Source organism: Muscardinus avellanarius (genome assembly GCF_963383645.1).
Source record: "Muscardinus avellanarius genome assembly, chromosome: 17".
In the NCBI taxonomy this organism is placed as follows: Eukaryota; Metazoa; Chordata; class Mammalia; order Rodentia; family Gliridae; genus Muscardinus; species Muscardinus avellanarius.
Window position 1 is genome coordinate 3,556,680 of NC_137803.1, and position 16,064 is coordinate 3,572,743.

A 16,064-nucleotide genomic window follows, 5' to 3' on the forward strand; every position below is an offset into this window, starting at 1 on the left:
GTGGAGGATATAGATAGTTACATAGCAAAGTGTTTTGTTGTGTGATAATAGCTCTAGTGTCTGAGGAATAACTTATTATGCAAGAGACTATTGCCCAAAAAATGTTTTCTATTTTTTTCATCTCTAAGGTCTTTCTTCTACCACAAAATATATACAGATATATCTAACTACCACCCAAGGGAGTGTCCAGAGTAATTCCTTGTAGAAAGACCATCCCCGAAGATAGCTCTGGTCCTTTTATAATGACTGGATTTGGGATTAAGAACAGCAGGTTAAATAAACATGTTTATCTAGACTCTACTTTTAAGAGATAGCAGAGGGAATGTATGGTCACTTTGTGTTGAAAATGTTTCTTCTAATTAACCTGTAGTCTCAACGCCTGCTTCAGCTACATCAACAAAACAATTGGCTTGTACACAAAAAGTGGTGTCTCAGAGTCTCTTTGTTTTAAAGACATCAAACCAATTTGTAATTTTTAATGCTATGAAATCTATTTGCTTTTCAAGTCTATATGTTTTTTTTACTTAAACAAGCTTCTTTTATGATAAAATTATCAATATTAACTAAAGGCCTGACATAAATATTTGTGCTGTGACAGCACAGAGCCTGCCAGGCTGAAACACAAAGTTTTAAAAGCTGGTGTGCCGGCCTGCTACGGCACGAAGAAGCAAAATATGAATAAACGAGCTGTGCATGAAGTGATATTTGACAAAAACACAGGAGAAAATACAAAACGAACAACATAACTAGAACGCCGGAGATAAAACTCACTAATACAAGTGAGAAAAGTAGAAAAATGCATAATGTAGGAAGAACTCGATTTCAGCTACGAACGATAGATATGGTAGAACAAAGGAGCAGACAGGTGTAATACAACTTTTACTCTTCCTTACAGAAAATCTGGTTGAATGATACAATTATCTGGACACTGGTTTCGTTTTTAGGAAACTCCTTGAAAAAATCCCACCCACACTTAGCAGAAACACCCACCTGACGTGAAAGACATTCGGTGCAATTCCCCAAACCATCACCTGCGCACACGCTAGGAGCCTTTTAAGCAGCAGTCACACAGGCGATGACAAGCGCAGTCTCACAAAGCAGCAGCTGCTGATGTCCACCTGCAGCTGAACTGGTGAAGAGCGCGCACAGAAAGGGCCGGCCGCCCGAGAAGACGCTCGACCTCCGCCATCGATGCACCTCTATCCGGGAAGACTGTTTCCACCTGAAGAGAGCTGTGGAGTCACCACCACCTCAGGACACGCTGACTTGAGGACTTCAGACTAACCTTTCAGCCCGCCCCATTTGCTTTTTATTCCATTAAGTAGATTTGCAGTTACAACAGAATAAAGTACAAAACATAAGAGACTCGAGATAAATGAAATGATGAAGAAGTATCGACGGGCATGTTAGAGACAAAGATGGTTATGATTTAAGATGGCGATCACTAACTGGCTTTAAAGAGAAATCGTATCTAACATTAATATTAGGTATTTTCATTTTTATTATTTTTATGTAGTGTACTTATTCTTTGAGAAATTAAAAATCACCTGAAGGAAAAATTCTTTGAAAAAGAAAGAGCATGATATTCATTTCAGAATTTGTGAATTCACTTCTTTTTTATGGCATGTATGATGTATTGTTATTAAATATCTAAGTTTTATCAATGTAACTATTTAGGGCAAATTCAAATCTGTCATATCCTTTGCTTCTTTTGGCTCAACCTGTGCACCTGCAAAGGAAGCCAAAGGAAAACTAGGACTCTCTGAAGAGATTATCCAAAAGGAGAAAATTATCCCCCGTGGACTCTTCCTAACTAAGGATGCTGCGGGAATGAACGGGAGACGAGAACAATGGATCCCACTGTACACTGATTCTCAATGCTACAACACCCAAAAAGGTTGGCTTTACTATAAAACCATGCATCATACACAGAGTGCTCTTACAATAAAACTACATAAAATGCATATTATATGCCCTTAACTTTTTTATAATAAGCTATGTTATAAAAATTTCTATTTAAGAAATTAAACTTTCAGTGGAAAGATCATAAATTATTTGGGGAGGAGGGAGTCACTGTATTTTAAAACTCCCCTAAAATTGCTTGTAGTAATATGCAAATTTAAAAGAAAATTCCATTAAGATAAAAGTATTTTTTCACAAAAATGTTTAGGATATATGCAGATTTCCAATGGTGGCAACTAAAAGCAAAATCTCTCTACTCCAGTCACACTTGTAAGAATCTGCCAAATGAGACTGTGTTACTAACACAGCATTTAGGTGAGGGACAAGGATGCCAGGGTGCATCACAAAAGGAAGCACGGTTCTGATTGAGATACAGCCACGGGGTTAAGATGTTATTGCAAATACACTTAGCCTCCCTCTCACTGAAAAGAGAAAGAAAAAGCCTCTTGACATAAGAACTAATATGTTAATGACTTCTACAGAAAACACTGGGTGAGAGTTAAGTCAGCCATCAAGGAAGGGAAAAAATTTCAGGGTAGATTTCCAGCAGGTTTAGCAAACACTGGGGTAGAGATCAGGTGGGAATTGTAGACTTTCCCTCAGCTCTCTGAGATACACAGTTCATGATTTTAAGCCATGAATTAAAAAACCCCACGCACAGTGAAAGTACCAGTAAAATATATTAAAAAACAAAGCTTATGTAAGAAATATTAAAGATGGTGTAAATGGAAGGAAAAATCTAGCCAAAACTAGTCTTAAGGAACACGAGGCTCTCTCAAGTCCAATACCAGAACTTGAGACACAATAAAGAAAGAATGAATACTCCCAGAGTTTGGCTTGAAATCGCAGTTTCTATAAATTAATAAATGACATTAAAGTGCTTTATAGATCATCCTTAATATATTTAATACTTAGCATGGCATTTTATGTTATTTTTCATGGCTTATGAGTCGTTTGTTGTTTAATAAAGATCCATTGTATCCTCTCCATAAATCCTAAAGATGAAAAAAATAAACAAATAAAAGAGAAAGGGATCCAATGGGAAGATGTTTCACATTTTAAAAAGCCCATTTGTGGCCATTTTAGTAAAATTCATTTACTCTCAGATGTAAGCCAATGTTGACGAGTGAAACGGAGAGCAGAATGATATTACATTCTGGGGAAGAAGAATCTCACACTGTGAGAAAAGACGCTGGGACATGTGGAAGGTTCTGTGTTGTTCTCTCATTGACATAAAGGTGAAAAGCACAAGAGGAGATGCAAACAAAAAGCCTACATTGTTTCAATTTTAGCTTAGAAACAAATTTAATAATTTGGTACAGAAATAATATGGTAGGAAAGTGAGCTGTGTATCTGTTTCTGCTTTGAAATTATAATGAATAGTACTTAGTGTTGAAAGACTTGAGGAGTCCTGATGGAATGTACTGATTTAGAATAGGTTAGACGCATTTTAGATGGCAAAAACTAAAGAAAGGAGTGCATGTTTACATCTAAAAGCAATGAGATGCCATTGCCCAAATTAATAATGCAAACTTGAAAAATAGCCCCAGGTTCAAAAGACCAATTATAAATTTCTTTTGTAAACAAATCTATGTTCCCATTTTTTATGAATAATTATAATTACTAGTATTTCTCTAAGAATGTTCAATTTTTAAAATGAGAAATATATGTAAAATATTTAAATAATATATAAATAATAGTTTAGTTTTAATGAAAGTAACCTACCTACAAATAAATGTTAATAATGACACAAATAGGAAAACTCTACAGGAATAGTTTTAACTTACTCATTTTAAGCAAATAAAATTTTAAATAAAAAAGTTATTTGAATCATTTGAGTAATAAAAATTATTTTAAAAAACACAAGTAAGGTAAATATGCCCATGTCTTTTTCAGGAACTAGGTTATCATTTATGGAAATCATCCCTACTCAAATTCATTTGGCGAAAGGAGGCATTTCCTTTTCATGGGTGAAGTAGATGTTGTAGGTATCTTGCCTTTTCTATTTGACACAAACAAAACAATCGCTTTGAGCTTACTAACATACTCATTTTTAAATAGTTTTCTCATAAACAAGATAACAAAGGTATCTGTTCTGATCTCCATGTTTCATTCAGAAGAATCCTTACATTTGCAAGTTGTTTGTAAAGGTTAACTTGCTGTGTGTTCACTAGTTACAGCTAATCTAGCCACATGCACAGTAAAGTATAGAACGTGTAGATGAACAGGAAGAGTTCCAACGATTTACTCTTAGGAATAACAAAATTATTCAAAAGTTTAAACAAACAAAGGTTGACATTACCCCCTTATCAAGGACATTAGAGGTTTTTTTTTGTTGTTGTTGTTGTTTTTACAGATTTTGCAGATCTCACTAGATTGAAATGTCCTAAGTATGAATTCACAGGACAGAGACACAACACTACCTCCTTACTGAGGCAGGGCCTGATGGAGGAGGAGCTCGGGCGGCATCCAGCTAGCTCCAACACACTCGCTCCTGCCCGCCGTGCCACCACTCTAGGACACAGTCCGTACAGGGACCAGCGCTGGGCTACCAACTTAGAAAAAGGACAGTACTCTCTCAAACCAAGGAAACCTGAAATCCGTACAAATGCCAAGAGTCTACCAGAGCACAGTACTGACCATTAAATGACAATGACCAGAACCTTGGTAGTAATACTACAAAAAGCTGTAATCACAAACTCTAAAAACTCATTCTAAAATTATGAAGATATACAAATATGTCAGAATAAGCATCTTTATGGTAAACACCAAAAGATGGTGTAGATGTCTAAAAATTTAATAAGTTTATAACTGTATCAGTGTAACCCAGAGCCATATGGGTATTACAGTTTATGTAACAGAAGAGTGGGTTTCAAACCTTCCTTGCTATTTGGCACTAAAGTACTTCAGCGATTTTCTAAGAATTGATGTGGGGTTTAATAAATTTTGAACTACTTCAAAAATCATAAGACCATCCATTTTTGGCATTTTTATAAATAAGATTGAAATATATACACTGTAGACCTTCAGGACATGGAAACACCATGTTAACTTACTGAACAGAATTCTGGGATTGAAAGGTGCAGTAAAACCTGTCGCCATGCTAAGCGCTCACCTGAGGGGACAGGGAGACATGTGTTCTGGTTACCACACGACCTGTACTGGGCTCGGGCCAGGTAAAGCCAACCGTGTCTAGCTGACACACCAGGATCCTGCTGGGCTGGCCCACTACTAATTCGCATTTTACAAGTGGAGATGTGGCAGCCCAAGAGGCTAAGGATCTGAGCAAGGTCACCATGACCGAATGCCGGCCCTCACACCCTGCACTCTGCGCTCTCAACTACATGCTCAGGCTGTGTGCTCGGCCCTGTGGAGGAAGAACACGGATGGCGAGGCTAATGCAGGAGGAGCTGCCATTGACAACCGGCCCTGTTTCCAAATTTCTGTGCCTGTCAAAACAGTCTTATTATACTGATAATGTTCTAAGAAAATACTACAAATTTTAACTATGATATCTACTTATAAGTGGTAAATTCTACTTCTTTATTTTTATATGCGGGGTTTTGAATATAATCATTTTGAAAACAATAATTCTGCTTTTGAAAACCACAGTATGAAAACCACAGTTCTATAGGAGACTGATTACTGTAATGGAATGATCATTATAATGGGTTAAATATCAGAAATAAAATGTATACTAAAAGAAAGCAAACATTCCCTTCAAGACAATAAAACAAACCTTATGCAGGGGGACAAACTAAAAGCATATAATCCTCGGAGCTCACAGTGATAATTAAAGAAAATTTTTATAATTTTCTAATTGCCTTTCTGTGTTTTATAGAGAAGGCAACTATAGTATGATCTCTGTAATAAGGAAAAAGAACATTCAATAATATTTATATTTTACAGAAAACACACTACCAGCACCTGAGACTTTCTATCAGCACCCTAGAAACTCTAATTAGATCAACATTTTCCCAAATTTTCAACAAATACTCATCTAGTGTTACCAAAAGACAGGACTCATAAAATGTTGAATGAATAAATAATTAATGAATGAAATATATCTGCAATATCTCTGTACTATTCGATGACCTTTCACATAAAACTTCATGCAATAATGTAGCTGATAATGAAGATTATGGCAATATATTTGCTGAATGCACAGGCTCTGTCCACAGGACACCAAAGCGTGCATTTAAAGCAGGCATCATGTTTAGCGCACACGCTGTGTGCTCAGGAGGGGGCTGCGCGTGCAGCCACGCCCTGGGTGCTCCTGTGCTGGCCCCTGTGGCGGGCAGCAGGGCTTGTGGCTCCCGGTGAGGCTGGCCCACCCCCTCGGGTGTTGTCCCAGGCCACCGACTGGGCTTCCGGCTCACCTCGACGCAGCGCTGCCTCCCGCACCCTCTGCACACCTCTGGTGGTGTGGGTGGGGAGAGGATGGAGCATGAGCGCCCTTCTCTGCACCCAGGTGTTGCTGCTGAAACCGAGTCCGTCCCTTTGCAGCCTGGCTGAAGACACTGAGCCACCGACCCAGCAGGGGACGGAACCCCCATGACCTCCAGGGTGCTGCTGCTGCCAGTGTGAAAATCCCCTCCCGCGCTCGCCTTCTCTCAGACAGCCTCTGTGCCCTGGATTGCGCACCCCTTCCCACACGCCGCCCAGCTCCTCCCGCCTCTGTGAGGACGTCCCCTGGGCACAACCCCTCTAATCTTGGGCCTCCTTCCTGACCCACTGAAATCTGTATGTAATGACTTGTGGAAATGAAGTCGCTTCTATGCTGGAATTTTCTTAAAGGCAGAAAACATTTCTTATGTTATCGTCATTGTCTCAGAAGTGCGTTGCTCATAGTGGACAGGACCCAAGCATGTGTCTAACCATGGCTGCTTGCCACACTTCCTTACTTTGAGAAAATAACATCAGCAGAGACTCAGGTGTATCAAAGGATTGTGAAGATTACAAAAGTGGAAACCAAGTTTCTATTTTAAATAGCCATGGTAACACTGCCTGATACTCTCATGGGGAGTAAGTTGTATGACTCCGCTCAACCCCTAGGGCGCGCTAGGCCCCGGGCGCGCCCTACTGCAGAAGACAGGCTGTGGAGACGGTGGCGTGCCAGCGGGGCTCGGAGGTAGCAAATGGACCTCTTACTGCGGACTCTAATAACAAGGGGGCTTCTCGTGGAGGCGACGTGAGAGGCAGGGAAGAGGATACTCAGGAATCTTTGTAGTACTTACTGTCTCATGTTCACTGTGAAGCCAAGGCTGGCATAAAAAAGGCCATTTTAACAGTCTCTAAGTTAAACTCCTAACAAAATGTCCGATCATGCTGTGAAGTACACTAACTTACGTTGATTAGGAAAACTACTCCCACCAGGGAGCAAGAGGACCCCACGGCCCTGGGGCCTTCGGGCCTCGTTACCTGTAGTCACACCACGGGCATCTGTAGGGCTTCTCTCCTGTGTGCACGCGCTTATGCCGGGTCAGATGGGATTGGGTGGTGGAGGCAAAGTTACACTCATCACATTTGAAAGGCTTTTCTCCTGCAACATAAGAGGAAATGTTGGAAATCAACAGCAATGACTGAGTGTGAAGGACCAAGCTAGTATGTGTTGATGATTAATAGCGAAATAACTTTATTTCCACAGGATCTTTAAGAATACTGTTCTATAGAGTGTAAACATTTAGCTATTTAGAGATTTACTTTTGGAGTGAGAAAGTTAGAAGATATCCTTGATTTTTGTTGCTGTATTAGAATATAAGCCAGGTATACAGTATAGAGTTGAAATAACAGGAATCTAAATTATCCCTATGGTTCAGTACCATTTCTAGAAAGATTTAATAAAGTATGTTAAATCAAAACCATTATAAACATCTCAGTGAGGATAAAACCACGGAAAAGCACAGAACAGATATACTTTGAATGGAGAAGGTAAAATTATTAAATCCTTAACATTAAATATGAAAATCATAAATAAAATCTTGCTGTAAATGTAAACCACTTAAAGCGTTACAAGTAAAAGCAACTACAGGTCATAAAGCTGTGGAAAAAGCATAGAGGCCTTAAAGAAACATTAAAAAGATGTTTAATTCCACTTTAAAACGTGCCGCCCTGCGGCCAAGCGACAAGACGCAGGAACAAGGAGGGCTGGCCCTGGCCGCCCTCCGCTCCTGCCCACCCTTCCCACTGGCCCTGACAGTCACCGTGGTTCAAGTGCCCGCCGGCCAGGGCACTAGGACTGCGAACCTGCTGAGACCTGGTGACTTTTGGGGCCAGGGGAGGGTGGGCAGGAGAGGGGGGCGGCCAGGGCCAGCCCTCCCCTCATTCCCATCCCTTGGGTCTTGTCCCGTGGCCGCAGGGCTGGCGTGTTTGACCAGTGAGCGCTCAGCTGTGCAGGAGAGCTCCAGCTCTCCAAATCTGGTAGATATAGTACTTGACAGTGGCACTTACTTCTCTATGGATGTTGGAATCTTTTTATTTGCTTAGAAGCCATGACTTTATACTCTTTGGTAAGTATCACTTAAACCTTTGATACGTTTAAAAATTTTTTAAAATTTTTTATTGGTGCATTATATTCATCCATCATATTGGGGTAAAAAACTTGTATGTGTACTTAAACATACTTTTTAAATTCATTGCTTTTCTTTTTTTGGAACTGTGTCTTGAGGTCTTTTCATGTTCTGGGTAGACATCCTTTAAAAGGTTTGTGATGTGCACATGCGTTCTCCCAGTCTGGGTTCTCTTCTCTTTCTCTTCTCTCCTCTTCTTTCTCTTCTCTTCTCTTTTCTTCTTTTCTCTTCTCAGTACTGCCTTTCTTCCTCCCTCCCTCCATGAATCTTCCTTTTTTTCTTTTCCCCTCCCTTCCTCTCTTTCTCCCTTTCTTCTTTTACTAGGGACTGAATCCAGAACATCTCAAAATAATAGGCAAACGCTCCATCTCTGAGCTACATCTCTAGCCCTCTTCATGTTTTTTGAAGAACATTATTACTTTCTAGAATTTTCAATTGATTTTTTTTTTTTTTTTGGTGGTACTGGGGGTGGAACCCAGAGGCTTTCTACCTCCAGGCTATACTCCCAGACCTATTTTTATATGTTATTTGGAAACAGGGTCTCACTAAATTGCTGAGAGCCTCGCTAAATAGCTGAGGCTGGCTTTGAACCTGTGTGATCCTCCTGTCTCAGCCTCCCAAGCGCTGGGATTACAAGCGTGCGCCACCAAGCCCAGCTTCAATTGATATTTTTAGCTCATAAATGTTTAAGATTTTCTCTTATAAATCAGGCTATTGATTCATAAAAATTAATTTGATAATGAAGATCACAGAGGATTTTGAACCATATTTTCTCCTAAAGTTTAAGTTTTACATATAGATTATGATTTTTTAAAATTTGTATATATTATAAAGGGTTTTTTTTGCTGACCATCCAGTTATAACTGTTCAAATATTGAACCTTTAAAAGAATAAACTGTGTTTGTTCCTTTGTCAGACGCCAACTGACTTTGTATGATCAGGTCCACTTCTCTAATCCCTATTCCAGCCGGGCGTGGTGGCGCACGCTTGTAATCCCCGCGCTTGGGAGGCGGAGACAGGAGGATGGCGCAGGTTCGAAGCCAGCCGTGCTGGCGTAAGAGACCCTGTTTCAAAAATATAAAATAGGTCTGGGAGTGTAGCCCGGAGGAAGAAGGGCTTCCAGGAACCCCAGTACCACCAAAAATAAAAAATAAAAAAAATAATCCCTATTCCATGCCATCGATGTGTTTGTATACGTGAGGTGTCTTCTCTATGTTATATGGCTATTTTGCAATCTTTCTTAAAAGAAACAGTGATGGGTTTTCATTGATCAATTTGGGCAGACCTGAAATCTTTAGAGTAATAAGTTGTCTTTTCCATGAACATGGTACAATACTTTAGGACCTTAATTTCTCTAAGCTATATTTTGTTTTGCACTGTAGAAGCTTTACAAATTTCCTAGATTCACTTCTGAATATGGTAAGTTATGACAGGTATCAGCCCACGTCTATTTGTGGACTCCATTCTGTTACACTGATCTATCTGCCTGCCTTTATGCCAAAAAAAAAAAAAAATACTGTCAGGATTATGGGAGCTATATATTAAAGACTTCAGATTTGTATAAAAATCTCCTTTTCTTGGTACTGGGGATTGAACCCTGGGCTATTCTACTCTCAGCTGTAACACTAGCCCTAGTGCACTTTCTACTTTTGAAACAGGGCCTTGCTAAGTTGCTGAGGACAGCCCTGAGCCTCTGGTCCTCGGCTTCCACCTTTATTATAATGACTCCATGTGGTGAGGCGATGTCTCAGGTTTTGTTCACTATGCAAATTAATGACTATATTTTTCCATTCAGTCTCCGTGTCTGTAAAATGGCCTGGCATCGTAGTTCACTGCTGTACCGTCCACTGCGACAGCCTTGCTGGCCAACGCAGCGGCGGACTCCTCCAGAGCTCGGCCATCATCTGAAGAGGGCAGCGAGAGGATAATGTTACGGGGCCCACGGCAGTGCTGATGGTGCTGACCGAAGGCACAGACTTCATGCTTAATTTCCTTAGTCTGGAGATTAACATAAGCTCTTTCAAAAGTATTTTTTATTCCTTATTTCAGGTAATCTTTCATGGCACTTTTGTGTGATTCAAACTTTAAAACAATACTTCTAAAGAAAATGGCATTCATTTTCTTAATAATTCTAATAATTTGGAGCTCACATTAGTCACTTCATATTTACCTTGATCATATTGTAGAAGAAAGTCTGAACTGTACACAGGTAAACAAAGAAAACAGAATGCAACAAAATATTATGCTACATAAAATGCTATGTTAAGGAAGGCTCACTCGTGGTTAAGCTCTTGATAAGAATTACATGCCAATTTTTACAAACCATAGTTTACTTAAATCTGTACATAACAATTTTTAACTTATATATTGTGCTACTTGTTCAGCACTTTTGCTGAAATATGTAGTTCGGTATTATTTAATCACTTCTGGACAATTTCTTCAGGAAAATACACTACAAAAATACAGATGGAATTTCTTGTTTGCTATTCTAAATAAATAATAAAAAGTACAAATCCTGCTGGGAGTGCTGGCACACACCTATAATTCCAGTCCTTGGGAGGATGAGACAGGAAGATCTCAGGTTTGCAGCCAACCTCAGCAACTTAGCAGGGCCCTCTGCAATTTAGTCAGAACCAGCATCAAAATAAAAAATTTAAAAATATAGGCCTTGGAGGTAAAATGCCTCTGGGTTCAAACCCCAATACCTCTCTCCAACACACACACACACACACACACACACACACACACACACATCTAACTTCTAGTCTATAAAGTTTGAAAAAAATATTACACTTGAAATGAAAAATTCTGTTTGCTAAGTATTGGTTAGTTGTTATTAAAGCACGCTTTGTGAAGGGCGCATAAGGTGCCAAGGGAAGCCGTTGAGGGGGAACCGACTGGCAGCAGTCCTTCTGGATCGTTTGACGTTGCAAAGCCAGGACGATGAATAAACTTGAGGAGATATTAACTACGCCAACAATGTTATCTATAAAGCAACAGGGCTACCAGGGTGCAGCCTGTTCCAAAGTGCAGAAGGAGGCCGATTTCTGACGCCCTCTTCCTGCTTTCCCAGAGACAGCAGCACCTATGAGTTCAGGTATGCCTCTTTTCATACGTTCCTTTATAAGCAACATTTTTGTGAAAACAATCATTGAAGAATACTTGGCAATTTAGGAACCGATGATAGGGAAGCCCAAGAAAGAGCAGGGCCGCCTGCGAGCCTGTGGCCCCGGCGCAGTGTCCTCCTGTTGGCAGCCATCCATCCCGCTGGCCGACTGGCCTCCTGGAAATCACACTTCGCATGCCTTAGGGTGGGCTGGAGGTTATTAAGCTGGCCAGGACTCTTCGACTGCACATGAGGATTGGCTCCTGTGCCCTTGAATCAAGGGTCTCTGACAGGGGATAAAAGTAAATCTCAGAATGGAAGATGTTTCGTGTCAGCCCCCTGGACAGTCTGTATTGCAGTTGGGAATTATTTACGCCATTTGGAACACTTTGGATACCTATCCCTTTCCTGGCTGATTGTAATTTGCGTGAGCACTCTGTGGTAAAAAGGTAAACCATGTCAGAGAGGAACACGTCGAAGAAATATAGATTTCAAATACACTCTTCAAGTCTGGCTGTGGGAATAAAAAGTTGTATGTTGCTTAAACATTTTAAATCCAGCATAAAAGCTGAGTGCCTAGACTGAGTTGTACTGAGCTGTTTTGCTGAAGCCAACTGTCTGAAGAACTGACTTTGGTATTAAAGAATCGTGTTTGATTTGTGCCACAGAGGCAGATAAATGCCAAAAAGACAGATACCTCTGTCTGTGAGACATTGTCCTATATGGTATAAAGTTAATAGCAAAGTAATAAGGAGCCTCTGGACCTGACATAAAATACAAAGTTGTGCCGGCTCGATGCAGGCTTCCTGATCGATCCATCAGGGGGACGCCTGTGGTCGCTGAGTTGCCATCCCCACCGCGGGGCACAGAGAGCACCAGCCGCCACTCAGGTGTCGGAGACAGGCGTCTGCTGTCCCCAGGGCCATTCCAGATGGGGGCGGGGAGCTCCAGAGACACCTACATCTTAACACCGAGCACTAGTAAACTAAAAGTACTATGAGTGGAAGCCCTCCTGAGCGCACTGCTTCTGCACACAGTTCCAACTTTTCTACAACAGAGGTCAAGAACCACTGCCATGGACTGGGCCTCACCTGTCACCCTCCACTGAAAGCCTGGCCCAGCAGATTAAAATAATGAGTGCACGGGTGGCTTCCATGCAGGCACAAGGAAATTCTGTGTATGTAAAGCTAAGTTTATGTGTTTGACATTATGCTAGACATCAAAAATTTCCCTGTGAAGCAACAGACCTAATTCCATAAGGAAATTTGAATCACATGCATGCAAGACCCAGAGGCGATGGCGGGCGTTGATCTGCGTTGGTCCTGTGAATGGCATCTTGGCCACTGAGGCTGTCTGCAAACCTCAACAGCCATAATCGGCCATAAATAATACAATTCACATACTTTAATTTCATGCCATTTGGCACGTGACTGCCAAACAATGCCGTGTTTCGTTGTCACTCGTATTACTGGTGGCTTCCCATCAACAGGAAAGGTGTGGTGGCAAACAGGCGCAATTGGTGACCACAAGGGACAACTGCCACGAATCAGTGCTGTCCCAAGTAGATACAATTTAGGACCATGAAAGTCATTATTTGTAAGACTCATGAGATTAATAAAGTAGGGAAAAAATGTGATAGATGCTTACAACTCTTGGTTCTGAAATGTTCCTCATCAAGGAAGCTATTTAACTCTGTTGAATCACCAAGAATTTTCATCATGGGACAGAGGGAGCCCCTCTGCAACACCCACAAGCGTCTCTTATGTTGCTTCTTTGTCTGTCTTCATTCTCGCAGTAGCGAGCATAGCTGCATCAGCACCAACTTCACTGACAGGCAGCAGGGTGGGCAGCCAGGCCGCGCGAGGGGGGACATGTGCAGGCAGGCACGGAGGCAGGTGGATGGGAGGCCTGAGGGGGATGGAGGATGTCTGCGAGGAAGGTAGACCCAGTTCACACCTACGAGGCTGAGGGAATCTTGCCAACAGGGAAAACAGCCTCCATCATTCTGCTTCATGGGACAAACTGGGTTTTTCCTCATACTTATAACAGGAATTGACTATGGTTACTTGAACTCTGAAATATGCAACACAGAAGAAGACAATTTAAAATCTTACATTATTCAAATAGGACTTTTGCTAGGACCTCGTGCACACAGATTTTATGAAAAGGAAAGAGAAAAGTCATCGGAGAGGCTGACACTGGGGCCTTGCTCCCATCTTGGCAGAGGGGCTGGGCACAGAGGCGGTACTGACCTGTGTGCTGCCGGCGGTGCTTGGTGAGGGCGTGCCTGGTCCCACCGGCAAAGCCGCAGAGGTCACACAGAAATGACTTCTCGCCTGTTGCAACAATAAACAGATGAGGGACTGCGGAGGTCACAGATCATTAAAACATATCTATCAAGGCTTTCAGGGTTACTAATTCCTCCAATCAAATGTTTCCATGTAAATATGTCAAATGGGAATGAAATTACCACTGCGGTTTATTGACTGTGATAAAATCTGAAAAGCGCCACTGAACATAATTACATACTTGTCAGACCCATAAAAATTAGCTTTATTATCAATGGAATGGTTTCGTACAACTTCATTTCTGGTAGATGTCTTCCAGATGGGGCTGCTTTATGCACTTGAACAGTTTTTATGCATATCCTGATTTTTTACAATTCCCATACATCTGGCCTTTCTGAGCTGAGTAAAGATTGCTTGGAATAGTTAATATACAGTATATATGATTTGGCTTAAATAAAACATATTGAATTTTCTAACAACTGAAGAATATTGAATTGGTTTTACTTCATTCTACCTGGGTTTTCTTTAATTCCTACTTAATAATATGAATTAAAGGGTTTCCTTGAACATACTGCAGATCTCAGGTAACAATAAAATCTGTATTACTCAGCACCAACAGCGATTTAATGCTGCTTATGTTTCTCAAACTTTCGTGGCAGAAAAAGGAGGTCTAGGGATTGGAAGAGAAATTCCATAAAAACCCTTACAGCTCTGGACTGGAAACCTCGGCAACAACTAGAGGCGGATTTGGCGGACAATATTTGTTAAAGGTGTGTAAATGGTTATTTTTTTTAGCATTTTTACACAGGCTAGTATCTTGCCCTGCCGTGTATAAATGTAACGTATCTTTCTACTGTAGCTTATGTAGGCAGTAAGTGCTGGCCAGCGAGGCAGTTCATCCCATAAGACTCACACACAAAACGGGTGAAACAGAATAAAAGTGCTAACCTCGGAGAGATTCCGAGAAATTATAAAACACCTTTCAAGAAATAAAATAAATCATTTGTATTTATCTTACCCACATGACTCATTTAGGTATTTAATGCAACAAGTCCTTCTTAGGTTTTACCCATGTCAGCCTGCTTTGTTCCAGGGTGTTGGTATAGCAAAAAGAAATTTAGCTTGCAGTGATTTTAGAAATTTTAACTGTCTTTGAATGTTAGAATAAATAGTAAACACAGGAAGGCAGAAAAACTTTGTGAATCAAAAAGGAATATTCTGTTAATTAAGAGCATTACTTTCTTTTCTAGTTTAAATACTTCTTAACAAAGAGATCTTCAACCAAAATATGTTTAACAGTATTTCCCAATAGTATGTCCAAAAAGTCATTATCATTCAAAAAAAAAAAAGAAAAAAAAAAAAAGAAAACTAAATGTAAGTATGTAAGTGTTTCTCCTCACTCTTCTATTTTGGGTTAAGTTTATCCACTGAAATCATTATTTCAATAAAGAAAGCATAGAGTAGATGGGCTGTGAAGAATAAAGTTTAACCATAATCACTCATTTAATTATTTAATCAATTTGAATATAAATCTTTCTAACTAGCTGTATTATCAATTAAATAGCACTGAAGTAGACTTTATTTTTATTCCCAAAGACAATTTGCTCATTAATATTAACATACTATTCTATGTGGAGGCAAAATTGTACTCAACGATTCATTCCTCACCGTAGCTTTATAGCACTGTTTTGTGTGTACTGGCACAAATGTATATTCCCACAGATGCAGAGTGAAAAAGGAATGTGCATGTGAAAATGTGTGTATGTGTGTGTACGCTATGCCCACACGCATGGGTGTGCGCACAAGCATCCTGTGGTGTGCAGTGGTAGGTGCTGGGGCGTTCAACTGCCAGCATTTCTAATGAGGACTGGTGTGCATGTGAAAATGTGTGTGTGTGTGTACACTACACCACACGCACAGGTGTGCGCACAAGCATCCTGTGGTGTGCAGCGGTACGGTGCTGGGGCGTTCAACTGCCAGCGTTTCTAATGAGGACTGAGTATCTTTATGGCTTTTAGATTCAAGATTACTCTTTCTGTTATTTATGGCCATCTTTGTAACCTACATCTTTTTTAAAAAATAAAACTATTAATAAGCATAGAAAACACCCCACTAGATTTACATTCTTCCCATGTACAT

General features: G+C 40.5%; 1 protein-coding gene across 1 annotated transcript in view; it reads right to left on the reverse strand.

Moving 5' to 3' along the window:
• ZNF407 (zinc finger protein 407) overlaps positions 1-16,064 on the reverse strand; it is a gene marked incomplete at both ends in the record, with an annotated part of 378,073 nt that overhangs the window by 141,405 nt on the left and 220,604 nt on the right. Inside the window, 2 exons of the mRNA XM_080714660.1 lie at positions 7,384-7,504; positions 13,890-13,973. Coding sequence (XP_080570786.1) covers positions 7,384-7,504; positions 13,890-13,973 — 205 coding nt within the window. The remainder of the gene's footprint in view (positions 1-7,383; positions 7,505-13,889; positions 13,974-16,064) is intronic.